Source organism: Gorilla gorilla, chromosome 1 (assembly GCF_029281585.2).
Source record: "Gorilla gorilla gorilla isolate KB3781 chromosome 1, NHGRI_mGorGor1-v2.1_pri, whole genome shotgun sequence".
Lineage (NCBI taxonomy): Eukaryota > Metazoa > Chordata > Mammalia > Primates > Hominidae > Gorilla > Gorilla gorilla.
Window position 1 is genome coordinate 186129224 of NC_073224.2, and position 27344 is coordinate 186156567.

At 41.2% G+C, this 27344-nt stretch overlaps 1 protein-coding gene and 1 pseudogene across 7 annotated transcripts in view; one reads left to right on the forward strand and one right to left on the reverse strand.

The window, feature by feature from the left end:
- Positions 1 to 445: 445 nt before the first annotated feature.
- On the reverse strand, positions 446 to 2883 carry LOC129531899 (large ribosomal subunit protein eL37-like; annotated as a pseudogene).
- An 813-nt stretch (positions 2884 to 3696) lies between these two features.
- Positions 3697 to 27344, forward strand: part of NDC1 (NDC1 transmembrane nucleoporin) — a 73679-nt gene continuing 50031 nt past the window's right edge. For 2 of the 7 annotated variants that reach the window (XM_055349436.2, XM_055349432.2), the window contains exons 1-6: positions 4141 to 4362; positions 6654 to 6774; positions 9707 to 9808; positions 14125 to 14299; positions 16347 to 16485; positions 23220 to 23328. In XM_055349436.2, the coding sequence (XP_055205411.2) occupies positions 4309 to 4362; positions 6654 to 6774; positions 9707 to 9808; positions 14125 to 14299; positions 16347 to 16485; positions 23220 to 23328 (700 nt within the window). In that variant the 5' untranslated portion in view covers positions 4141 to 4308. Of the gene's footprint in view, positions 4363 to 6653; positions 6775 to 9706; positions 9809 to 14124; positions 14300 to 16346; positions 16486 to 23219; positions 23329 to 27344 lie in introns of all 7 variants that reach the window. The other 5 variants (XM_063698486.1, XM_063698488.1, XM_055349449.2 and 2 more) reach the window with 5 other exon arrangements.

Genomic DNA, 27344 nt, shown 5'->3' on the forward strand with positions numbered 1-27344 from the left:
TTGTATCATTTTTTTTTAATTTTTAAAAACCAGAACTTTTTTTTTTTTTTTGAGACAGAGTCTCACTCTGTCACCCAGGCTGGAGTGCAGTGGCGCAATCTTGGCTCACTGCAACCTCTGCCTCCCAGATTCAAGTGATTCTGCTGCCTTAGCCTCCCGAGTAACTGGGATTACAGGCTCCCACCACCATGCCCAGCTAATGTTTGTATTTTTAGTAGAGATGGGGTTTCACCATGTTGGCCAGGTTGTTCTTGAACTCCTGACCTCAAGTGATCCACCTACCTCAGCCTCCCAAAGTGCTAGGATTACAGTCATGAGCCACCACGCCTGGCCAACCAGAACATTTATTGGGTGACTGATCATCAAAATTCTTTTTTTCCTTTTATTTATTTATTTATTTTTGAGACAGAGTTTTACTCTTGTTGCCCAGGCTGGAGTGAAATTCTTAAGATGAACTGGATGCTGCAACAGCTGCCGTCTTAGGTTTAGGTGTTGTTCCTTCACGGAATCCATGCCTGAATCTGTGGTATACACTTTTTAGGTGCCTCATTTGACTAGTCCCGGTGGTATTTCATCTTTCAGCATTGGTACTCCAGTGTTACTTCCTCTTGTGCTTGGCAAGGTGGCACATGTGCCACAGGTTGACTTCTGAAGGGGGTAGGCCTTAGGGGCACAGCGGCAGCACAACATGTGTGTCTTACTGCAATGCTTTCCAAACGATGGTGTTCCCTTTGTGGCTGAGACCAAAGAGGTCTTGTATCATTTAAAAAATTTATTCTATTTCAAATAATTAGTTTATAGCTTTCTTTTTCTTTTCTTTTCTTTTTTTTGAGATGCAGTCTCACTCTGTCTCCAGGCTGGAGTGCAGTGGCACGATCTCAGCTCACTGCAACCTCCGCCTCCCTGGTTCAAGCTATTCTCCTGCCTCAGCTTCCTGAGTAGCTGGGACTACAGGCATGTGTCACCATGCCCAGCTAATTTTTGTATTTTTAGTAGAGACGGGGTTTCACCATGTTGTCCAGGATGTTCTCAATCTCCTGACCTCGTGATCCGCCCACCTCGGCCTCCCAAAGTAATTCAAACGGATTACAGGTGTGAGCCACCATGCTCGGCCAGGTTATGGCTTTCAAAGGCTCAGAGAGCAACTTTGGATAGTTGCAGGCACTTCTGGGTGGTGCTTTCAGCAGCTACAGGGTGCTCAAATCAGTACAGTGGTTCTAACAGCAGCAGGGGCACCACCCTCAGCAGCTCAGCATTCAGTGTTGTCTCATGGCTCTAATGGAAGTAGTAGCTTCCTGGTATTTGGGCAATAACTCCTTTCTGCTGTTAGCTACTACAGCCCCGTTCTTTCTTTCCTATGCTTTTTTAGCCTCTCCAACAACTTTGTTATCAATTCCCTGCATTAAATCCCCCTTTGATATAGGTATCAAAAGTTGTTGTCCTGAAGAAACACTGTCCAATATAGTTAATTTCTTCCACTCATTCATTATTCATTAAATAAAAATTCATTTATTACTTACTAATGTAATGGGTACTTTGGAAGCAATGATAAACAAGACAAAGTCCCTGCTCTCGTGAAGTTTGTATATTAGTGAGAAGTCAGACAATAAGAAGTAAACAAACAAGATGATTTAAGACTGTGATAGGTGCTATAAAAACAGAAGCAGAGGCTGGATGCGATGGCTGATGCCTGTAATCCCAGCACTTTGGGAGGCTGAGGCAGGCAGATCACCTGAGGTCAGGAGTTTGAGACCAGCCTGGCCAACATGGCAAAACCGCGTCTCTACTAAAAAATACAAAAATTAGCCAGCATGGTAGTATGAGCCTGTAATCCCAGCTACTCAAGAGGCTGAGGCAGGAGAATCACTTGAACCTGAGAGGCGGAGGTTGCAGTGAGCTGAGATCATGCCACTGCACTCCAGCCTGGGCAAAGGATTGAGACTCTGTCTCAAAAAAAAAAAAATAGATGTGGCTTAAACAATAAATAATTGTCTCTCTTGTGTAAATTAGGAGGTAAAGGCAGGTAGCCTAGAACTGATATGGTTGCCGTAAATAATCAAGTCTCCTTTAGGCTCAGTACTTCATTTTCCCTACAGTGTGACCCCCTTTCTGTGGTCCAGTATGGTGCTAGAGCTCCAGCCAACACATCCCAAATCCAGGCAGCTGAATGGAGGATGGGATTAAGAAGAGGCAAAGACCATCATGCAGTAGCTCCCTTTTAAGGGGGTTTCTAGGAAGCTACCATGCAATACTTTGATTATATTTTATTGGCCTGAACTCAGTCAGCTTGCCATACCTAGCTGCAAAAGAGGCTGGGAAATGTAACTATATGCCCAGTTAAAAAACTGGGAGTTCAATTATTATGAAAGAAGGGGAGAATAGATACTGAGGCAGACAACGAGTAGTCTCTACCACAAGAACCTTAGAACCTGAGGTGTCTTTATGAACACTCATTTGGACTGATTTTTTTTTTTGGACAGGGTCTCACTCTATGGCCCAGTCTGGAGTGTGATGGCGCCATCACTGCTCACTTCAGCCTGAACCTCCCAGGTTCAAGCAATTCTCCTGCCTCAGTCTATGGAGTAGCTTGGACTACAGGTGTGCACCACTACACCCGGCTAATTTAAAAAAAAGTTTTTTGTTGTTGTTGTTGTTGTTTTTGTGGAGATGAGGTCTCACTATGTTGCCCAGGCTGGTCTCAAACTCCTGGCTTGTGATCCTCCTGCCTTGGCCTCCCAGAGTGCTGGGATTTCAGGTGTGAGCCACTGTGCCTGGCCTGGACTAATTCTTTACAAGTTTTCTCCACCACCGGATAGATCTCTTCACGGCAGAGACTTGATCTATCAGTTGTATTCCCAGTTTGTCCTCCAGTGCTTTAGACATGATTGATAGTAACATGATTTTGGAAGTGAATAGGATATAATCTTAAAGCATTCAGGAAGCCATTGTTAGCAAACGTTGCAGAGCAGTAGGTGTGATCTCAATTCCTCTCACCAGCCTATGCATTTCTTTAGTCAGTAAATCACTGAATCTATTTCTGTCTTGAGTATTGCATGTTGACTGTGGCATGTGATTGGGCATAAAAAGGCGTTAGCGATATGCATCCAGGGATCTCACTGAGGTCTAAAGCACTGAGAAGACTTCATTAGGTGAAATTTGGGTTGGTGAAAAACCTTTTTTCTTACTGGCAGTATATTAATGATAACATTTGTATAGCATATTATTTACATCCTCACAACATCACCAGGATATTTTTATTTTCATCCTTATCTTACAGTTGAAGAAATGGAGGCTCAGAGAAGATAAAAATATTCAATTTAGCAAGTGGCAGATCTGGAAGTAGAAACCAGATTTTATGAAACCAAAGGCATCTCTAGAGAATTTTTTTTTTATTTCAGTAAAATTACTGCGTACCTATTGTGGAGAAGACCACCACATCCTTTGGCTTCACTTTTAGGTGACTTATAAAGTAATAGGGAGAAATGAGGGCAGATCATTTTGCTAGCTCTAACTGAAGAATTCTAGTCAATCAATACTGTGGCTGTTATCGGCTTTATAAAAGACTACTATTCCCAGCATGCCTCAAGGCACCTCCAGGAAGACCTTGACTCCCAGCATTCTGTACTTTGGAACTCCGAGTCCCAGAATGCAACATTCCTCCTACTTCCTCCCAGGGGGCCGTCGAGACTACAGTTCCCAGCATGCAGCGCCGCCACCTGCTTCTGGCGCCCCGCTGGACCCTGCTTCGAAGGGACCTTTTGGACGCCAGAGGGCGGTTCCTGGAGTTACGGCCGCGTTTGCAGGACGTGTCTGCGCGGCAGTCCTGGCCTGTTGAGCTTGTCCAGACGAAGCCTCGCAGGGATGGGTTGGAGCCTGGGCCGGGCTTCGCGCAGGCAGCGTTTGAGGCAGCCCCAGCAGGGTCCTCCTGGGGCCTTCCTCCCTTTGAACTGCGGTGGCGGGCGGGCGCAAGGTCTCCTGTACGCCCTAGACTAGGGGCCGCCATCTCCATGGCCACGGCCGTGAGCGGGCCCTGCGCCGGCAGGTCGCGGGACATACTGTGGCGCGTGAGTGCGACGTGCACTGTGGCACGCGCTGCCAGGGTCGGGCCGGGCGGGCAAGCTCTGATCGCGCGTGCGCGCTGGGCGGGGGCGGGCCGGTCCCAGGGCAGCGTGGAGAGAACGCGTGGGGAAGGCACCATTTAGGGGACTGATTGCAGGGTTGTGGGAAGTCCTGAGTGGAAGCTGGTTACGGGGTAGGAGAGGGGTCCTGAGTGGAAGGAAGCTGGTCACAGTGGGACGGATGGACTGAATGGAAATTGGAATAGGGAGTGAGGCGGAGTTTTACGCATGGGTACCGTATCCAGTAGGTGCAAAATAAATAACTTCATTTGTTTCGTTAAGAAGTGGGAAGGAATGCACGGAATTGGAAAGAAATGTGGCGTTAGTAGAGGCTGGGGTTAGGGTCCAGTAAGCAGGGCAGGTGTTCTTTGTAAGGTAGAATGGGACTGAGCTGAGGGGAATAGTACTTCCTCCTTAAAGTTACGGAATTAACAGTACTACATCGCTTCTCTGGAGTGCAAAGAGAAAGAGGAGAAAGATCCCTTTTGGAAAAGTGCTTCTATCCCAGTGCACTGCCATCTCCCCTGTATTCCAAACTAAAAACTTTTGGGTCCGTAAGTCTTATCTTTTTTTTTTTTTTGAGCCGGAGGCTCGCTCCCTGTTGCCCAGGCTGGAGTGCAATGGCGCGTTGTCGGCTCACTGCAACCCCCGCCTCCGGGGTTCAAGCAGTTCTGCCTCAGCTTCCCGAGGAGCTGGGATTATAGGTACGCACCACTACGCCCAGCTAATTTTTGTATTTTTAGTAGAGATGGGGTTTCACCATATTGGTCAGGCCGGTCTTGAACTCCTGACCTCAAGCGAGTCATCCGCCTCGGTCTCCCGAAGTGCTGAGATTACAGGCGTGAGCCACCGTGCCTGGCCTCTAAAATTTTTTTAAAAACTATTTTTATAATAGAGATACGATATCTTCTCCAGCCTGGTCTTGAGCTCCTGGGCTCAACTAGTCCTCCTGCCTCAGCCTCCTAACTATTTGGGACATCAGGTGCATGCCATCGTGCCTGGTGTATGTTTAGCATGCATGAGTACTTCATTCCTTTTTGTGGCTGAATAATCCACTATATGGACATACCATATTTTGTTTATCCATTCATCAGTATGTGGGTATTTGGGTTGTTGCCACCTTTGGCACTTGTGAGCCACCGCACTTGGCTGACAGTGTCTTCTGAAGCAAAAAAGTTTTAAATATTGCTGATGTCCAATTTATCTATATTTTTCTTTTGTTGCTTATGCTTTTGGTGTCATATCTAAGAAACCATTGCCAAATCCAAGATCATGAAGGTTTACTCCTATGTTTTCTTCCAAGAGTTTTATAGTTTTAGCTCTTACATGTAGGTCTTTAATCCGTTTTGAGTTAATTTTTGTATAGAATGTGGGATAGGAGGCTGGGCGCTGTGGCTCACGCCTGTAATCTTAACACTTTGGGAGGCTGAGGTGGGAGGATCACTTGGGGTCAGGAGTTCGAGACCCCATCTCTACTGAAAAAAAAAAAATTAGTCAGGTGTGGTGGCGGGCACCTGTAACCCCAGCTACTCAGGTGGCTGAGGCAGGAGAATCACTTGAACCCGGGAGGCGGAGGTTGCAGTGAGCTGAGATGGCGCTGTTGCATCTAGCCTGGGGGACAGAGCGAGCTGTCTCAAAATCACAACATCAAAAAGAATGTGGGATAGGAGTTCAACTTTATTCTTTTTTTTTTTTTTTTTTTTTTTTTGTTAGAATCTTGCTCTGTTGCCCGGGCTGGAATGATGCCTGGCTAATTTTTAAGAAATTTTTTGTAGAGACAGGGTTTTACCATGTTGGCCAGGCTGGTCTCAAACTCCTGGCCTCAAGTGATCCGCCCACCCTGGCCCCCCAAAGTGCTGGGATACAGGTGTGAGCCACCATGCCCGGCCTCAACTTTTTGGTGGACTGCCTCCTAACTGCATTGTCTCTGGTTTGGTTCGTGTCCCAACTCCTCCATCTTCTTTAAAGCCAGCTTTCAGTAAACAGACATGTTTTACCTTGAGCAACATGAATTTGATTGTCACTTTCATGCTTAAAACTCCTCTATATCTTCTTGTATTATTCAGCAGTAAATATTTTCCTCCTATATGATAGATACGGGCAATTCAAACATGAATAGAATGCTACAGTGCTGTAGTTGCCCAGTAAAGGTTCATATCTGATGATTGTAAATACAGTTACAGTATACAGGTGGTTCCCATAAAATGTGTACAGCCTTTATATATTAATATAGCTATCAATTAAGCCTAGAGAGACAAGTATTAGTTGCTCTAAAACAGCTGTAAATCAATGCCCACCACCCCTCATACAAAGTATGATATTTGATGTTGCACCTAACTTTGTACTAATGCAGGCATCAGCTCACTGATACTATAAATTCTTTAGTGGTGTGTAATGTTATTACTAGTAGTGAATGTTTGAGTTACGGATTATGATCTGAGTTAGTGGTTAACATCCTGTATGAAAAGATAGGATTTGCATAACTGAAATAATTTAATTGACTTCATGAGTGAGGGTTTTTCTTTTTGTTTATAGGTTTTGGGCTGGAGGATAGTTGCAAGTATTGCTTGGTCAGTGCTATTTCTACCCATCTGCACCACAGTATTTATAATTTTCAGCAGGATTGATTTGTTTCATCCTATACAGTGGCTGTCTGGTAGGTGATACTCAACTTGGGGAGAAAGTTATAGGACCTACTTCTCAACATAAAAATTGCATTATGTTTCAAGCAGTTTATTTTCAATTACTGCCTATGTTATATTGACACATCAAAACATCCACTTTGAGATAATTTTAAGATGTCTCCTTCATAACATAAATCACCTTTTTATTATGTAATAAGATTAATAAGCTTGTCAAAGACTGTGATCATAGGAACGAAAAGATCATTAGAAGACCCCATAAATGAAAACTTAGTTTCATTTGTTTTTCCTTTGAGCAGCTTTATTGAGATTGTTTGTCTCTTTAAAATACAGAACAGTTCCTGTCATCGATTCGAAATTGTGGGTAGAAAATATGACATGTACCTCTTTTAAAAATACGTCTAAAATTAAGAGCACTTGATTTGTTTTTTTGAAACAGAGTCTCGCTCTGTCGCCCAGGCTGAGTGCAGTGGCTCAGTCTTGGCTCACTGCAACCTCTGCTTCCCATCTTCAAGCAATTCTTATGCCTCAGCCTCTTGAGTGGCTGGGATTACAGGCACACGCCACCATGCCTGGCTGATTTTTGTATTTTTAGTAGATACGGGGTTTCGCCACGTTGCCCAGGCTGGTCTTGAGCTCCTGACTTCAAGCAATCCACCTGCCTCAGCCTCCCGAAGTGCTGGGATTACAGGTGTGAGCCACCGCACCTGGCCTAAAATGTTCCTTAAATTCCTTAGAGACTAAATAAAATTACTAAATGTATTAAAATTAACTTGTTTTCTGTTAATAACTACCCATTATTGCCTGTTTACCGTGTGCCAGCTCCTTACATATATTACTTCTTATCCTTCCTGTAACTCTGTGTAGTTAAGAGGTACTTTCTACTTTATAAATGGGATAACTGAGATTCAGGTTAAATAATCCATGCAGAGACACCCAGCTAGTGAGTAACTGATTTAGGATTGAAAATTGGTCTTTCTTTTGCCTTGTAAAGTGGGAAGTTGAGTTTTTAATTTCGTTTTTCACAAGAAGATGCCAGTTTTCAAGGAGTTGGACTCTTTACCCATGACCTTTGGAGATATTGGTGTTAAGTTTCTTGTTGACATACATCCATCACTTTTTCAATAGGTCCCACTGGTCAGGTGAAATTAAGCCATAAGCCAGCACAGGCATAGCAAATATTTCTATAGCCACCTTACCTGTGTCTGCTTCACTCACTGATCATGGCTTTCTGGTGGCAACCTCAGAGTACTCAATCTTGTATTTGAGAGCCATTACCAATTGTTCACAATTGGCACTGGGGACAAAAACTTTTTGCCATTTCATGGCCAGAGGTTTTTTAATCCTCATCACACTTTCTCTGCAGGTTGGATTTGATTTATGCCATTTTCCTCATCAGAAGCTTGGGTTTAATTGTAGATGCTTAGTAAATATTCCTCATTAATTTAGGTCAATGGGCCGAGTGTGGTGGCTCACCCCTGTAATCCCAGCACTTTGGGAGGCTGAGCGGGTGGATTGCCTGAGCTCAGGAGTTTACGACCAGCCTGGGTGTGGTGGCATGCACCTGTAGTCCCAGCTACTCGGGAGGCTGAGGCAGGAGAATTGCTTAAAGGGGGAGTGGGGAGGTGGAGGCTGCAGTGAGCTGAGATCACGCCACTTCACTCCAGCCTGGGTGACAGAGGGAGACTCCATCTCCAAAAAAAAAAAAAATTTAGGTCAATGAATTGTACTTTTAAAAATAAGTGGTTTTATTTTTAAGTCTTAGCAAACATGTTCTTATTTTTATTTCATTTGTTTATATTTTTAGGCGTTGTATATATATATTTTAAACTTTGAGATGGACTATCGATTGTTGAACTACTCTAAAATGTGAATGTATTAGTATTTCATGGGGACATCCTGATTTTTTTGTTTTTGAGTTCCGCTCGTTTAGATGATATAATGTATGGCTTATTCTATTTCCAAAAATGTTACTTTAGCTATATGAGGTAATTGGATTTATGAAGAAGAGATCTGAAAAGTATTCTTTATATTTTAAGAAAAAACTTTGTTGGTATATTACTAAAGATGATACTTCTCTTTCACATGATTAAATATTTGCATATGCGTGGCTGGGTGTGATGGCTCATACCTGTAATCCCAGCATTTTGGGAGGCTGAGGTGGGTGAATTACTTGAGGTCAGGAGTTTGAGACCAGCCTTGACAACATAGTGAGAACCCAAAAAGTAGCCATGGCGGGCATCTGTAATCCCAGCTACTGGAAGGCTGAGGCAGGAGAATTGCTTGAACCCAGGAGGCGGAGGTTGCAGTGAGCCAAGATCGAGCCACTACACTCCAGCCTGGGCAACAGAGCAAGACTCTGTCTTGAAAGAAAGAAAGACAGAGAAAAGAAAGTTTTGCCATGTTCTAGTGTTTTGTCTGATGTTAACTGGGTCATTTAAGAAATTCTAGTATAATTTTAAAGTACCTGGGGCCAGGTACGAATAACTCACACTGTAACTCCTTTTTTTTCCCCCCTTTGTTTTTGAAACAAGGTCTTTCTCTGTTGCCTAGGCTGGAGTGCAGTGGCATGATCACTGCTCACTGCAGCCTCAAACTCCCAGGCTCAAGTGATCTTCCCACTTCAGCCTCCCGAGTAGCTGGAGACTGCAGGTGTGCACCACCACACCTGGCTATCTTTGTATTTTTGTAGAGATAGGGTTTTGTCATGTGCCCAGGATGGTCTTGCGCTCCCTGGCTTAGTGATCCCCCCATGCCCAGCCCACACTGTAGTTCTTGAGTTGATATCTCATTGAACCTGTCAGTGGTGTACAATTAAATTCTTGAAGAAAAGATAACCTTTAAAATTAATGACAATTGTGGTTCAAGCTCTTTTTATATTGCAGTGTCCTGAACGTGACTACATGACTGAATAACCTTTACTAATTCATCTCTCTTGTGTTTTAGATTCTTTCAGTGACCTGTATAGTTCCTATGTAATCTTTTACTTCCTGCTGCTGTCAGTGGTAATAATAATAATAAGTATTTTCAATGTGGAGTTCTATGCAGGTGAGTTTTCAAATGTTAACCTTCTTAGAAATATGCGAATTTATTTAACTAAGGGAAGACTTAGTATATTTTATATGTGAATGTGTTTTGTGTCAAAAATTTAAAAATGTATACAGAATCATATGCTTCGAATGTTGTACCTTAAAATTTATTTGGGTGCTAGTTTCTGTTTTAAAAATATATTTAGACTTTTTAGGACAAATATATGATTCTACTTATACGAGGTATCTGGAGTACTCAAATTCGTAGAGAGAGAAAGTAGAATGCTGGTTACCAGGCACTGGGGGAGGGGGAGTGGAGAATTGCTGTTTAATGGGTAGAGTTGTGGAAGATGGAAAAGTTTGGGAGCTGGATGGTGTTAATGGTTGTACAACAATATGAGCGTACTTATGCCGCAGAACTGTTTACTTAAAAATGGTTCGAATAGTGAATTTTATTATTTTACCACAATAAAAAAATTTAGACCTTTTAATAGTTCATAACTAGTATTAAAGCTGTGATTTAGCAGATACATTATGAAAAGAATTCCTTTATAGGGAAGACCAGGTGATTTCTAAGTTTTGTTTTCAAATATAATAATCTATAATACTGTGATTAAAAAAAAACTTATGTTTTGCCTTGGAGAATCACCTGCTGGATTCCAGAGCTTTTAATTTTTCTGTTTTTCTTCATATTCTTTCTGCCTTTTCAGATTCCTTGAGACTGCCTTTAAGATACGAGTTGTGGCAGATTCACATAAGGAAAAAAAGATAAAATAAGAAGCTTTTCCTGACACTTATTTTTTTACTATAACATCATTTTCCTTTTTTTTGTTTTGAGACAGAGTCTTGCTCTGTCGCCAGGCTAGAGTGCAGTGGTGCGATCTCAGCTTACTGCAATCTCTGCCTCCTGGGTTCAAGTGATTCTCCTGCCTCAGCCTCCCGAGTAGCTGGGATTACAGGCATGCGCCACCACGCCCGGCTAATTTTTGTATTTTTAGAAGAGAGGGGGTTTCACCATGTTGGCCAGGATGGTCTTGATCTCTTGACCTTGTGATCTGCCCTCAGCTTCCCAAGTGCTGGGATTACAGGCATGAGCCATTGCACCCAGCCCATTTTCCTTTTTTTTAAACTTAAAAAAAATTTTTTAAATGTACATGTTCCATATGTGCTAACATGTCTAAACCTTAAATTAGTTTATCATAATGTCATGTTTTAGATTTTACATTTCATTGATTATATGAATATTCTGTTTATTTATTTATTTTATTATTATTATTATTTTTGAGACAGACTCTTGCTCTGTCGCCCAGGCTGGAGTGCAGTGGCGTAATTTCGGCTCACTGCAAGCTCCGCCTCCCAGGTTCACGCCATTCTCCCGCCTCAGCCTCCCGAGTAGCTGGGACTACAGGCACCCACCACCATGCCTGGCTAATTTTGTTTTTGTATTTTTAGTAGAGACGGGGTTTCACCATGTTAGCCAGAATGGTCTCAATCTCCTCACCTCGTGATCGGCCTGCCTTGGCCTTCCAAAGTGCTGGGATTACAGGCATAAGCCACCATGCCTGGCCTATTTATTTTTTTTTTTTTGAGAGAAACAGATGCAGTAGGATCATAGAATACTCAGACCGGGAGGAATTTTTTTTTTTTTGAGACGGAGTTTCACTCTTGTTGCCCAGGCTGGAGTGCAATGGCGTGATCTCGGCTCACCGCAACCTCTGCCTCCCGGTTTCAAGCGATTCTCCTACCTCAGCCTCCTGAGTAGCTGGGATTACAGGCAGGCATCACCACACCTGGCTAATTTTTTCTATTTTTAGTAGAGACGGGATTTCTCCATGTTGGTCAGGCAGGTCTCAAACTCCCGACCTCAGGTAATCGGCCTGCCTCGGCCTTCCAAAGTGTTGGGATTACAAGCGTGAGCCACCGCGCCCAGCCTGCATTATTTTCCTTTTTAGTTCTTCAATACTTCCTTGTAAAATATGGCGTAAAATTTCAAATTCTGACTTTGGATGTTACAATACGTATCCTTTTCCCTTGCTTGCTTTCTGTTTTTGGTCTCCAAGATGGAGTCCAGCTTTGTCGCCCAGGCTGGAGTGCAGTGGCACGATCTCGGCTCACTGCAACCTCCACCTCCCAGGTGCAAGCAATTCTCCTGCCTCAGCCGCCTGAGTAGCTGGGATTACAGGCGTATGCCACCATGCCTGGCTAATTTTTGTATTTTTAGTAGAGACGGGGTTTCACCATGTTGGTCAGGCTGGTCTCGAACTCCTGACCTCAAGTGATCCGCTTGCCTTGACCTCCCAAAGTGCTGTGATTACAGGTGTGAGCCACTGGGCCCAGCCTCGCTTTCTTTCTTTCTTTTTTTTGAGATGGAGTCTCGCTCTGTTGCCCAGGCTGGAGTGCAGTGGTATGGTCTCGGCTCGCTGCCGCCTCTGCCTCCCGGGTTCAAGTGATTCTCCTGCCTCAACTTCCTGAGTAGCTGGGATTACAGTTGCCTGCCACCTCGCCTGGCTATTTTTTGTATTTTTAGTAGAGATGGGGTTTCACCATATTGGCCAGGCTGGTCTCAAACTCCTGAACTCATGATCTGCCCACCTTGGCCTCCCAAAGTGCTGGGATTACAGGCATGAGCCACTGCACCCAGCCTGCTTTCTTAATTCTTCACTATTGACTAGTAAGCTTTTTCCGTGCAAGCCCTATTCGAAACTCCTTGACTTACAGCCACACTTAAACAGAGTGTTCTTTCATACTCTCCCATATGCTTGGGTCATCTTCTGTATGTAATATGTCAGTTGAGGGGTCCCCAGCCAGTCCTTCTTAAAGCCTGACTATTCACTTTGGCTCATTCCTTCAGTAACCATCCCTTATGCATTTACTATGTGCCATGCATTGTGTGGGGAGAAAAGAGAAATGATAGGTCCCATCTTTCTCCAGAGATCGTGATTAATGGAGAGACAGTAAACATGAAGCATATTTGATTACAGTACATTGGATGGTAAGAGTTTGTATAGGAGCACCACTTGCCCCAGCATGGGGGAACTTGAGGAGATGATCCTTAAACCAGGCCTTGCAGGATGAGTTGAATTAAGTAGACAAAGAAGGAAAATGATGTTCTAGAGAGAAGGTATAGCATATAAAAAGGCTTAGTGACATGAGAGGGTTTGGTATATTTATAGTGTTATAAGTTAGTTGCACAGTCAGTAGGACCTTGTGGGCATTTCTGGTTGGGAGGGAGAGGTGATAGGAGCCTCTTCCTCAAAGTATAAAGCACCTGAAACTTGTCCCTTCATACTTAATTTTCTGCCTCCTGCCATCTCTTTACTTTGAGTATAGTAAGAGCAAAATACCTACATAGATAGATCAGGGAACCCTAGGCTAGCTGTTTCCAAAGGTAAACATCCCTCATGTCCTACCCATACTTGCCTCCCTAGCTCATTTGCAGAAAATGTTTTTGGATTGTCTGAAGGGTATTAAAAATCCCTATATAAGCATTTATCTTAGCATTTATGTTGTCAGTATTTACCTACTTTATGGTTTATTTTTCATAGGTGGATTATATATTGACAGTTTCAAATGCTGATGGCAGGAGTTCTTTTTAAAAAGTAGGCCAGGCATGGTGGCTCATGCCCGTAATCCCAACACTTTGGGAGGCCAAGGTGGGTGGATCACCTGAGGTCAGGAGTTTGAGACCAGCCTGACCAACATGGTGAAACCCCATCTCTACTAAAAATACAAAAACTAGCCAGGCATGGTGGCAGGCGCCTGTAATCCCAGCTACTTGGGAGGCTGAGGCAGGAGAATCGCTTGAATCCAGGAGGCAGAGGTTGCAGTGAGCCAAGATTGCGCCACTGCGCTCCAGCCTGGGCAACAAGAGCGAAACTCCGTCTCAAAAATAAATAAAATAAAATAAAATAAATAAATAAATAAATAAAAAGTCAGTATTCAGGAGCTGAACCCAGTCACTCTCCCACACTGCAAGACCATTACAGTAGTCCATATAAGAAAAAAAAAATCATTATTCTTTTATGGTGCTTAGGAGAATACTAGGATAGGCACTATTGGAACTATTAGGAAATTTTAATGAAAAATGTTGATCATGCTGTCCTTAGGTTTCATCTCTAGATTCTTTGGGTTTTTTTGTGTCTGTTTATTCATGCTTTCCTCAAATTTTTTTAACTTAGAATTTTTAACTTTAAATTTTTCTGTATTGTATTTGCGTTGACTGTGGATTTCTCTCTGCCTTTGGAGCATTTGTGCAAGGATGAGAGGGGATAGTTTAGATCCTCTAACTGCATATGCTGTAGGTTATAAAGCCACAGTAATGTGTTTCCTTTGCAGTTGTGCCTTCTATTCCTTGCTCCAGACTAGCTCTGATAGGGAAGATCATTCATCCTCAGCAACTCATGCACTCATTTATTCATGCTGCAATGGGAATGGTGATGGCCTGGTGTGCTGCAGTGATAACCCAGGGCCAGTACAGTTTTCTTGTGGTTCCCTGCACTGGTACTAACAGGTAATATTAAATATATATTTCCTTAGGAACCTCATTTACTTACTAAGCCAAAGGTGACCTATATAGGTTAATCCTATGAGTATTCTTTGCTTTCCAGACTTCTGCAAAGGGTGCTTTTTGCGTATATCAAGTGTTTTTAATATTTTGTGTTTATTGATTTCAGCAGTTAAAAAAATTGATTATGTGCAAGGTGCTATGTGATTTATGAGAGTGACTCAAACATAGACTATAAGCTCTTTGAGAGTTGAGAACAATAGAGAAATTAAGACATGGATGCAGAGGGATGTAATAGGATGAAGAAAGTGAAATGTGCAGACAAAACCTGTGGAGGTTCAGAAAACAAGAGGGATCCACACATGTTCTTGGAAGAGGTAGCATTTGGTTGGAGTTTGAAGGAAGGGTAGTATGGAAAGAATGAAGAAAAATTTTTTAAAATTATAACTGCCTTTTATAGAGTGCTTTTATAATTTTGAAACTTGTATAGTTCTTGAACACATTGCATTGATACTAATTGCAAATTGATATTCTGACTTTAAAAATTAAAAAAGATTACTGGAAGCCAGGAGTGGTGGCATGCGCCTGTAGTCCCACTGCTTGGCAGGCTGAGGCAGGAGGATCCCTTGAGCTCAGGAATTAGAGGCTGCAGTGCCCTATGATTATGCCTGTGAATAGCTCCTGCACTCCAGCCTGGGCAGCATAGTGAGACCTTGTTTTTTTTTAAACAAAGATGATTGGAGTGATCTGAAGTTCTCTATTTTCCACTGACTTTAAAACAGTTTTACATTATTACTACTGAATATTTGATTTTCTTTTTGCCTCCAGCTACTATTATATAAGGCAGGTTGTTTTTTCCCCCTTAGTATCATAGGCTTTCTTTGGTAAAAACTGTCCTGTTGATAAACATTAAATGATAAAAGACTGTGAGTACAGGACTACTATGAAAAAGGAAATCCCAAGTGCTCACCATGGATGAGTCTTGAATTCCTTTTTGCACTTCTCTTCCTAATGGAGGTGGCAGTGAAGTTCCAGGGAGCAGAAGGCAGCAGTAAGCTACAAGTCGTTGAAGACATTGTAATGCCTATTGCAAATACATTTCCTGATGATTTCACAGTCAGAATCTTTAACAAAACTAATCTTCATCATTTTGTAACTCGGAGTTCAGATAACAGTTAACCTTGAGTCTTACCTCTCATGGAGTTAGATGGTGGGGCAGGCCTACAAGCTGTGTGCCTCTATTAAAAATTGAGTTCTACTGAATTATGATGTTGGCTCTGTATACCCCCAGATATCTCATAGATCATAGAGATTCTCAAGAAACTCTCAAAGGAGTTTGAGAGCTTATTGTTTACCAAATAGATCTTATGCTTATAATTAAAGCTATTGTAGAATGATAGGGTAGTGGCTTAAAGCAGTGTCCAGCAGGGGGATCCTCTTAGATTTGGGAAGCATCAGGAGTTCCTCTTCAGCAGTCCTTCAGGCAGTTCAAACAGATGATAAGTCCCATAGCCACCTGGGAGCTGCAGTCTTGTCTGTGGATACAACTCAGGTACAAGGAGGAACAAAAATCAGTATCAGACATGTATGGGACTCTATCTGCTTTAAAGGCCTTGTGCCCCACAAAATCCAGTAGTATCTCTTGTAGCAATTTTATGGGCACAGGATCCCCATGAGGGAATACTCAGTTTTAAAGAGATAACACAAACCCAATGTTATGGCATCTCTATCAGGTGTATATAACTTATTTACAGTTGCTGTCAGCCCAGACACTTGTAAGCAATACTGCTTATTATTATAGTAGATATACTTAATCATGTCAGATTTCCAGGGGAACAGAGGTAGAATTAATTAAAGATCAGAGTCTCATGATTCAGGAAAAAAGGTTTTGTTAATCTTGTTCACACTTACTGAAAACAAGCCATCTTGTTAGAATTTGGGACATTTCTTAAGTCACTAAAGTAATTAAGCTTTGCCTTCAGTAAACATTGAGCCTAAAACAGTGATACATGTCCCTGACTGTTGAATTAATAACTTAATTTTTTCCCTTCAGCTTTGGTAGCCCTGCTGCGCAAACCTGCTTAAATGAATATCATCTTTTTTTCCTACTGGCTGGAGCATTTATGGGCTATAGCTATAGCCTCCTGTATTTTGTTAACAACATGAACTATCTTCCATTTCCCATCATACAGGTAAGATCATTTGAGCATTACTTGATGTCAAAATTTGGCTGAGGTAAAATTGCCTTGGTGCATATGTATGTAACTGGATTTATCTGATTCATTCAAGATTTGATAACCAACACTTAGAACTGAAATCCTCAAAATGCCATTTAGTGAGAAGAGATTTGTCTTCATGAGACTTCAGCATATTTTTGAGAGTTGTAGCTACCTTTTCCTGTTGCCAATCTCAGAATACCTCTTTGCTACACTGTTTCCCTCCCTGCTAGGTAGTGGCACTTGCTGTGACCCAGCAGGGTTTGGGGAAGATGATGATGACATTCATGCAAAGTACTCTGTGTAGCTTCTTTTTTTTTGGAGACAGAGTCTCGCTTCTTTGCCCAGGCTGGTATGCAATGGCGCAATCTCGGCTCACTGCAACCTCTGCCTCCTGGGTTCAAGCAATTCTCCTGCCTCAGCCTCCACATGCCATCACGCCCGGTTAATTTTTGTATTTTTAGTAGAGACGGGGTTTCACCATATTGGCTAGGGTGGTCTTGAACTCCTGACCTCAAGTAATCCACCCACCTTGGCCTCCCAAAGTGCTGGGATTACAGGCATGAGCCACCACGCCCAGCCGCTGCTTTTTTTTTCTTTTTTGAGACAGAGTCTCTGTCACCCAGGCTGGAGTGCAGTGGCGTGGTCACGGTTCACTGCAGCATCACCTGCTGGCTCAAGCCATCCTCCCACCTCAGCCTGCCCGAGTATCTGGGACTACAGGTGTGCACCACTGTGCCTGGCTAATTTTTGTATTTTTTGTAGAGATGGGGTTTCTGCATGTTGCCCAGGCTGGTCTCGAGCTCCTGGGCTCAAGCTGTCTGCCTGTGTTGATCTCCCAAAGTGCTGGGATTACAGGTGTGAGCCATCGTGGCTGGCCTGCTGGCTTCTTTTTGAACTTAGAACCTTGTGAGTTTGGGGATGTGCAAGTAATTTTAGAATATATCACTTACTGTCTCCTATCATTTTCAGAACAAGGCAAAGTTTGTATAAATAAAACAGTTTCAGCTGGTTTGAGTGGTAGAGTATAAACTACCTTTCAGTTAGGTCTTAAAAATGTAATCTGGTAGGAGTCATTCCTGGAACTGAGAAGCACTCCTCTGGCAGGAGAGGGAAAGGTGGCTGAGATGTCTCACAGATGCATCAGGGCTCTTCCCAGCCTGTTTCTGCTGCTCCTCATTCGCACAGTTCTATTACTTGCTTCATTCATGCCCTGGCAGGCTGAAGACTGGGCATTGGAGCAAAAATGTTAGAACTAGCCTCCCTCCCACTAGGACTCAGTCTGGTGGGGAGGGAGGGATATGTAAACAAATGGTATATTATTATAAGAGTATAATATATAAGAATGTGTTGGATTAACTAAAGTTTTTGGCTGGGCACATTGGCTTGTGCCTATAATCCAAGCACTTTGGGAGGCTGAGGTGGGAGGATTTCTTAAGCCCAGGACTTTGAGACCAGTCTGGGCAACACGGCTAGACCATGTCTCTCTCTCTGTCTTTTTAAATTTCTTTTTCTTTCTTCTTTCTTTTTTTTTTCGAGAAAGGGTCTTGCTCTGTCACTCAGGCTGGAGCGCAGTGGCACGATCACCGCTCACTGCAGCTTTGACCTCCCGGCTCGAACAGTCCTCCTACCTCAGTCCTCCTGAGTAGCTGGGGCTACTGGCATGCACCACCAAGCCTGGCTACTTTTTGTATTTTTTGTAGAGTGGGGTCTAGCTACGTTGCCCAAGCTGTTCTGGAACTCCTGGACTCAAACGATATACCCACCTCAGAATACAGGCATGAGCCACTATGCCTGGCTGAGACCCTATCTCTTTAAAAAAAGAAGAGAAAGAAAGAAAAAAGAAATAAAGTTTTCACATGCCTGTTGCATCCATGAGAACAAGCTAATGAAAATACACACACAGCAGGGAGATGGTGCCCACTGAAAAGGATCTGGCCCTTACCTCCCTGCAATCTGAGTGTATGAAAAATAAGTCCTATCTAGAAATTCTTCATATCTTGTGAAGATGAATTAGAAGCAGGATGTCAACTTGGCTACCTCAAAATTTCACAAGGAGAAAAACTCCAAAATCTTATATAGAAATGTCCATAATAAATCATCTTTGATTCTAACAAAATTAAGAATATTAAAAATAAAAGAAAGTGTTAGGGAAAAATGAGATGGCCCACAATACCTTGCTGGACCTCCATGGTCCCCAGTTGAAAGTGACCATGTATTTAACACCACAGATATGCAGTAGAGTGCACATAGAAGTCTGATAGTTGGCAATGCTGATAAATTATTGTTTCTACCATGTACTGTCAAAATTTGTAAAATTTTAGTACTTTCTTTTTGTAATTTCCTTTGGTAAAATGTTAGATTTATTCTTAATCCCAAAAGTTTATTCTATGATGGTAATATTCAGCTTTGGCTTCAGCTTTGACAGAGTATTGATTTTTGACAATTGGTAATTCAGTATTTGGTCAAAAAATATATATGGGGCATGTCTTGTAGCCATGAGTGTATAGTGGTATTGGTTTGCCCAGGTGGGTGCTGTTCTCCAGCCTGGGGATGGTTGGAGCAGGTGTTTTGCTGGGTGGTGTGGTGGAAGGGCAGTGGAATGAGGAAGCTGAAGATTTGGCAAGACTAGTGGAAATGATAGCTCTTGGTGCCCAGGACCATAGTTTCCTGCCTATCAGGTTTGTAAGTGTCTTGCCTGGCAGGGTAGGTTTGCCTCCCGAGAAGACTAAGAGGGAGGGAGGACACTGTAGCTTATCTTGCTTTCATTAGCTCTAGAAGTGTTTGACCTTTCCATGTGCATTTTAAGTTGCTAAGGAAGCAAGTTGGATTGTCAGGAAACTGCAAGTTTGATGTGAGAAGTCAGGCTCATTCCCGTTCTGACCCTCTATAGAGTGCGATGTGATGATTGATAGCCAAGTTGACCAGAGAACTTTAGAGCTTAAAGAATTTTATAAGCAATAACAACCATTATCATTATCATCATTATTTATTTATTTATTTTTTGCCAGACAGTCTGAGTATGTTTATATCATCATTATTTTTGATGCTACCTGTCAGGTAGCTTTCCAAAGTGATAATATTTTTATTATAAAATATTTAAATATCATTTTGATAAGTTGAATGTTTCCTTGACCATCCCATGGCCAGTCTCAATCTTTGTCCCACTGGTAACCATTGTTACCAATGGGATTAAGGATATGCACTAAACTGGTAACAGTTTACCGGTTAAAGGATATACGCTAAACTGGTAACAGTTTACCGGTTAAAGGATATACACTAAACTGGTAGCAGTTTACCAGTTAAACTGCTACCAGTTTAGTATATATTCTTCCAGACCGTTTAGTGTACATTTACATGTATGTACCTATAACATTATATATTTTGTGAAGTGGGGTTTATATAAGTGGTTTTATCTTATATATATTATTCAGTAACTGCTTTTTTCATGTAATTATGAAAATTTAAGGCTTTTCTTTGAGACAGAGTTTTGCTCTTGTCGCCCAGGCCGGAGTGCAGTGGCACAGTCTCGGCTCACTGCAACCTCCGCCTCCCAGGTTCAAGTAATTCTTCTGCCTCAGCCTCATGAGTAGCTGGGATTATAGGCGTGTGCTAACACGCCCAACTAATTTTTGTAGAAAAATTAAGGCTTTTTAAAGATCTACTAATTTTAACCAATTTGCCATTAGTCCATTAGTTTTTTCTTTAAACTTGCCTACACTACTAAAACCAGTTCTATTGCCTTTATCAAATTCTTTGTTCTGTGAGTTACCAGGAGTGTAAAAAATACAAATAATAAAAAAGATGAAAACAAAATCACCCAACCAAAAAAGAACAGGAACAAAAATAATTCTTAATGATGGACCCATAGGGAAAAGCAGACTGTTAGTATGAAGTAGGGCACAAAGAAATGGACATCAACACAAACTATGCCAACAAGACTGTTGAGAGTATTACATTTATAGAGCATTTAGCATAGTGCCTAGCACACAGTAAATATTTAGTGAAGGGTAGTTCATAGCTACATCACGGAAGAAATCCAACAGAGAATTGAAAAGCACTTCAGCATGGGAGCAAGAGGTGGGGGAAATGGTGTTTTCTGCCTGTCTGCTGAAATGTCGACCTGCTTCCCTAGCCTCTCTGAACCTTTGTGAAGAATGGTTGAGGTGAAAGCTGTAGTAGGAATAGCATAGGAACTATGGCGTTTTTATTGGGGCAGGTGTGTGGTGGTGGTAGCACCCAGTGGCTACACAGAATAGTGCAATTCCACATCTTGTACTTTGAAAATATTTGAACAGACCAATATAATTGAAGCAATATGATTAGTGACCAAGTATTTATATGGGCTACTTTTTGTTTGTTTGTTTTCTTTTTGAGACAGTCTCGCTCTGTCACCTAGGCTGGAGTGCAGTGGCGCAGTCTCGGCTCACTGCAACTTGAACTCTCAGGTTCAAGCAGTCCTCCCAGCTCAGCCTTCCAAAGAGCTGGGATTGGAGGCGCCTGCCACCGTGCCTTATCTTACATATATTATTTTTGTATTTTTAGTAGAGACGGGGCTTTGCCATGATGGCCAGGCTGGTCTCGAACTCCTGACCTCAAGTGATCTGCCCACCTTGTCCTCCCAAAGTTTTGGGATTACAGGCATGAGCCACTGCACCTGGCCTGGGCTGCTTTTTGTAAGATACTGTAGGCATCTCCATTCATAATATGAAGATATAGTTTCTCAATACTATAATTATTTGCTGTTCTTCAGCTTCTGAAATTCCTTAAGGAAGAATCAGTCGTAATATAAGCATAAAAGAAGACCAGGGCTGGGTGCAGTGGCTCATGCCTGTAATCCTAGCACTTTGGGAGGTCAAGGTGGGCAGATTGCCTGAGCTCAGGAGTTTGAGAGCAGCCTGGGCAATATGGCAAAACCCCATCTCTACTGAAAATATAAAAATTAGCCAGGCATGGCCTGCCTATAGTCCTAGCTACTCAGGAGGCTGAGGCACAAGAATTGCTTGAACCTGGGAGGTAGAGGTAGCAGTGAGCTGAGATGGCACCACTTCACTTGAGTCTGGGAGGCAGAGCAAGACTCTTATCTCCAAAAAAAAAAAAAAAGAGAGAGAAGTACATCTTTTATTTTTTTCCTTAGATTCCTTCTAATCATTTATCTTGTTTTCCGTTGATATTTTAGGGGCAGAGACTGAGAAGGAGAGAGAGGTAGACAACCTTTGTTTCAGAAAACATGTAGTTTTTTCAAGAAAAGACATTTTTTTTTTAATACTTTAAGTTTTAGGGTACATGTGCACAACGTGCAGGTTTGTTACATATGTATACATGTGCCATGTTGGTGTGCTACACCCATTAACTCGTCATTTAACATTAGGTATATCTCCTAATGCTATCCCTCCCCACTCCCTGATTTTTTTTTCTTATTTGATTCCTTTTTCTTAGATCAAGCTTGTCCAACCTGTGGCCCAACACAAATTCATAAACTTTCTTTAAACATTATGAGATTTTTTTTTGCGATTTTGTTTTCTTTCTTTTTGTTTTTTTTTGAGACAGAGTCTCACTCTGTTGCCTAGGCTGGAGTGCAGTGGTGCAGTCTTGGCTTACTGCAGCCTCTGCCTCCTGGGTTCAAGTGATTCTCCTGCGTCAGCCTCCCGAGTAGCTGGGATTACAGGCATGTGCCACCACACCTGGCTAATTTTTGTATTTGTAGTAGAGACGGGGTTTCACCACATTGGTCAGGCTGGTTACGAACCCCTGACCTCAAGTGACACACCTGCCTCAGGCCTCCCAAAGTGCTAGGATTACAGGTGTGAGCCACTGCACCCAGCCCTTTTTCTTTTTTTTAAGCTCATCAGCTATCATGAGTGTATTTTATGTGTCACCCAAGACAATTCTTCTTTCAGTGTGGCCCAGGGAAGCCAAAAGATAAGGCACCCCTGTCTTAGATCATTAGAATTTTCAGGTTCCCACTAAGGAACTATTTAGCTGGTTCAGCTTTCTTGTCTTTCACATAATTAGAGAGGAGGCATGACTTACTGAGGGTTGTACAGAAAGAGGGAGCACTAGAACTCACAATCCTTGATTCCTAGGCTAGTGTCTTCTTCACTGCCTCCCATTTTTTTGCAAACAGCATTTTTAAAAATTTAGTGCAAAGGCAGTATGCATTATCTTTAAGATTGGAGGCTCTGAAGCCAGCCTGCCTGGATTGATAGCTCAGATTTTCCTTTTGCTGGTTGATAACATTGGTTGTTATTCAATCTCTCTGTGCCTTGTTTTCTTCATCTCTAAGATGAGGGTAGTAGTAAAAATTCCCTTATAGGGTTCTTATGAGGTTTAAATGAATTCAAATATGTAAAGTGCTTAGGACAGACAGTACCTGGTACATGGTAAGCAACAAAAAAATGTTAGCTGCTGTTGTTACTGTGTTTCTTGTACTTTCTTCATCTCCATAGTGCTTAGTACCAAGTATGGATTGATATGGTTAATTTTCTTATTTCTGATTTTATATCAGTGAGATGTTGAATAATATAAATATTAATTTTTTTAACATCTGAAATAGTTGATGTTTTTGCTTCCGCAGTACTCTTTGTCTTCTTATACAATAATTATGTTTTCTATGTAGACTGTTACAGTTAAGTGCTTGCTTTAAGATGATGTTGAGTGTATCATTTGATTTGGATGTGTCATTTGATTCTTTTTTTTTTTCCCCACAGCAATACAAGTTCTTGCGTTTTAGGAGATCTCTGCTCTTATTAGTTAAACACAGTTGTGTGGAATCACTGTTCCTGGTTAGAAATTTCTGCATTTTATATTATTTTCTTGGTAAGAATTTCTGCTTTTTGATACAGTGATATATTATCTCATAGCCCAGAAAATGTCAGTTACAAAGTCATTCTTGTGTTTTTGTGTTTTCTACAGTTATAGGTATGTGATTAGCTCAACTGATTCATTGTTTAAATTGTCAAAGAGAATGTATTTAGGAAAATACTGTTGAAGAAAATGTGACATATGCCTATAACGAAATATTATTTAGCCTTTAAAAAGAAGGAAATCTTGTTATGTACTACAGCTTGAATAAACCTTGAGGACATTATGCTAAGTCAAATAAGCCAGTCACAAAATCAAATACTGTATGATTCCACTTATATGAGGTATCTAAAATAGTCAAACTCTTAAAAAACAGAATGGTGGTTGTCAGGCTGGAGAGTTGGGAAGGGGTGGAGTTGTTCAGTGGGTATAGAGTTTCAGTTTTACAAAATGAAAAGTTCTAGAAATCTGTTGCACAAAAATGTGCATATAGTTAACACTACTGTATTGAACACTTAAAGATGGCTAAGATGGTAAATTTTTTTTTTTTTTTTTTTTTGATGCTCTGTCACCCAGGCTGGAGTGTAATGGTGCGACCTTGGCTCACTGCAACCTCCGCCTCTTGGGTTCAAGTGATTCTCCTGCCTCAGCTTCCCAAGTAGCTGGGACCACTACCAGGCGTGCACCACCATACCCGGCTATTTTTTGTATTTTTAATAGAGATGGGGTTTCACCATGTTGGCCAGGCTGGTCTTGGACTCTTGACCTCAGGTGATCTGCCCACCTCTGCCTCCCAAAGTGCTAGGATTACAGGCATGAGCCACCACGCCCGGCCTAAGATGGTAAATTTTATGTATAGGTTTTTTACCACAATTAAAAACAAATGCATTCTTTTTTTAAGAAAGAAAAAATACTGTGCATCATTTGGTCATTACTCTATCTAGAAATGACATACTCCTTTTTATAATTTGTAACTTGATACTAATACAATGTAAATATTTTGTTGGTAGGGGAAACTTGTGGAATTTATTAACATGAATATTAAGCACAAAAATGCGGTTTATTATTTAGTATCACGAATAGTGCAAGGTGAAAACATTAATCCTGTTAGCAACATGTAATAATTTAAACAAAATCCTACCTTCAGAAATACTATTTTCAGATTATAACTTTTTCTGATCCTATATTTTCTATGGATATATATTTTATAAAATTCTTCTCACTGAGTATAGGCCATCCTGTTTATTTCTTTCACTTGTAGTTTATATAGTCCATTTCTACATAGCTCTTATGATTGTCATTCTTCTGTAAATACTTCACTGTCATGTTTTTCTTTTATATTTCTTCTTTCTTTCTTTCTATAAGTTATTGGGGTACAGGTGGTATTTGGTTACAGGAGTAAATTCTTTAGTGGTAATTTGTGAGATTTAGGTGCACCCATCACCCAAGCAGTATACATTGCACCTTATTTGTAGTCTTTTATCCCTTATCCCACTCCCACTCTTCCTTGCAAGCCCCCAAAGTCCATTGTATTATTCTTATGCCTTTGCATCCTCAGTTTAGCTCCCACGTATCAGTGAGAACATACAATGTTTGATTTTCCATTCCTGAGTTACTTCACTTAGGATAATAGTCTCCAGTCTCATCCAGGTCACTGCAAATGCTGATAATTCATTCCTTTTTATGTGCATAGTATTCCATCATATATATATACACAGTTTCTTTATCCACTCGTTGATTGATGGGCATTTGGGTTGGTTCCACAATTTTGCTATTGTGAATTGTGCCGCTATAAATATGGGTGTGCAAGTATCCTTTTTGAATAATGACTTCTTTTCCTCTGAGTAGATACGCAGTAGTGGGATTGCGGGATCAAATGGTAGTTCTACTTTTAGTTCTTTAAGGAATCTCCACACTGTTTTCCATAGTGGCTGTACTAGTTTACATTCCCACAAGCAGTGTAGAAGTGTTCCTTGTTGACCGCATCCACGCCAACATCTTCTGTTTTTTGATTTTTTGATTATGGCCATTCTTGGAGGAGTAAGGTGGTATTGCATTGTGGTTTTAATTTGCATTTCCCTGATCATTAGTGATATTGAGCATTTTTTCATATGTCATTTGCCATTTGTCATTTTCTATGTCATTGACTATTTGTATATCTTCTTTTGAGAATTGTCTATTCATGTCCTTAGCCCACTTTTTGATGGGATTGTTTGTTTTTTTTCTTACCGATTTGTTTGAGTTTGTTATAGATTCTGGATATTAGTCCTTTGTCACATGTATAGATTATAAAGATTTTCTCCCACTCTGTGGGTTGTCTGCTTACTTTGCTGTTTTTTTTTTTTCCCCCATGCAAAAGCTCTTTAGTTTAATTAGGTCCCAGCTATTTATCGTTGTTTTTATTGCATTTGCTTTTGGGCTCTTGGTCATGAAATCCTTGCCTAAGCCAATGTCTAGAAGGGTTTTTTTCAATGTTATCTTCTGGAATTTTTATAGTTTCAGGTCTTAGGTTTAAGTCCTTAATCCATCTTGAGTTGATTTTTGTATAAGGTGAGAGATGAGGATCCAGTTTCATTCTTCTACGTGTGGCTAGCCAATTATCCCAGCATCATTTGTTGAAAAGGGTGTCCTTTCCCCACTTTATGTTTTTGTTTGCTTTGTCGAAGATCAGTTGGCTGAAAGTATTTGGGTTTATTTCTGGGTTCTCTATTCTGCTCCATTGGTCTATGTGCGTATTTTCATACCAGTACCACTCTATTTTGGTGACTATGGCCTTATAGTATAGTTTGAAATCAGGTAGTGTGATGCCTCCAGATTCGTTCTTTTTGCCTAGTCTTGCTTTGGCTATGTGGGCTCTTTCTTGGTTCCATATGAATTTAAGAATTGTTTTTTCTAATTCTGTGAAGAATGATGGTGGTATTCTGATGGGGATTGTGTTGAATTTTTAGATTGCTTTTGGCAATATGGTCATTTTCATAATATTAATTACCCATCCATGAGCATGGGATGTGTTTCCATTTGTTTGTGTTGCCTGATTTCTTTCAGCAGTGTTTTGTAGTTTTCCTTGTAGAGATCTTTCGACTCCTTGGTTAGGTATACTCTTAAGTATTTTATTTTTTTTGCAGCTATTCTAAAAGGGTTTGAGTTCTTGATTTGATTCTCCACTTGGTCACTGTTGGTGTATAGAAGAGCTACTGATTTGTGTGCATTAATCTTGTAGCTGGAAACTTTGCTGAATTCTTTTATCAGTTCTAGGAACTTTCTGGAGGAGCCCTTAGGGTTTTTAAGGTAAATGATCATATCATCAGCAAACAGTGACAGTTTGACTTCCTCTTTACTGATTTGGATGCCTTTAAATTCTTTCTCTTGTCTGATTGCTCTAGCTAGGACTTCCAGTACTATGTTGAAGAGGAGTGGTGAGAGTGGGCATTCTTGTCCGTTCCAGTTCTCAGAGGGAATGCTTTCAGCTCTTCCCCATTCAGTGTTATGTTGGCTGTGGCTTTCTCATAGATGGCTTTTATTACATTAAGTTATGGCCCTTGTATGCCAATGTTGCTGAGAATTTTAATCATAAAGGAATGCTGGATTTTGTTGAATGTTTTTTCTGCATCTGTTGAGATGATCATGTGATTTTTGTTTTTAATTCTGTTTATGTGGTGTATTACATTTATTGACTTGTGTATGTTAAACCATCCCTGCATCCCTGGCATGAGACCCACTTGATCATGGTGGATTATCTTTTTGATATGTTGTTGGATTCCGTTACCTAGTATTTTGTTAAGGATTTTAGCATCAATATTCATCAAGGATAACAGTCTGTAGTTTTTCTTTTTTGGTTGTGTCCCTTCTGATTTTGGTATTAGGGTGATGCTGGCCTCATAAAATGAATTAGGGAGGGTTCCTTCTTTATCTTGTGCAATAGTGTTAAAAGGATTGGTACCAATTCTTCTTTGAATGTCTGGTAGAATTCTGCTGTGAATCCCTCTGGTCCTGGACTTTTTTTTGTTGGTAATTTTAAAATTACCATTTCA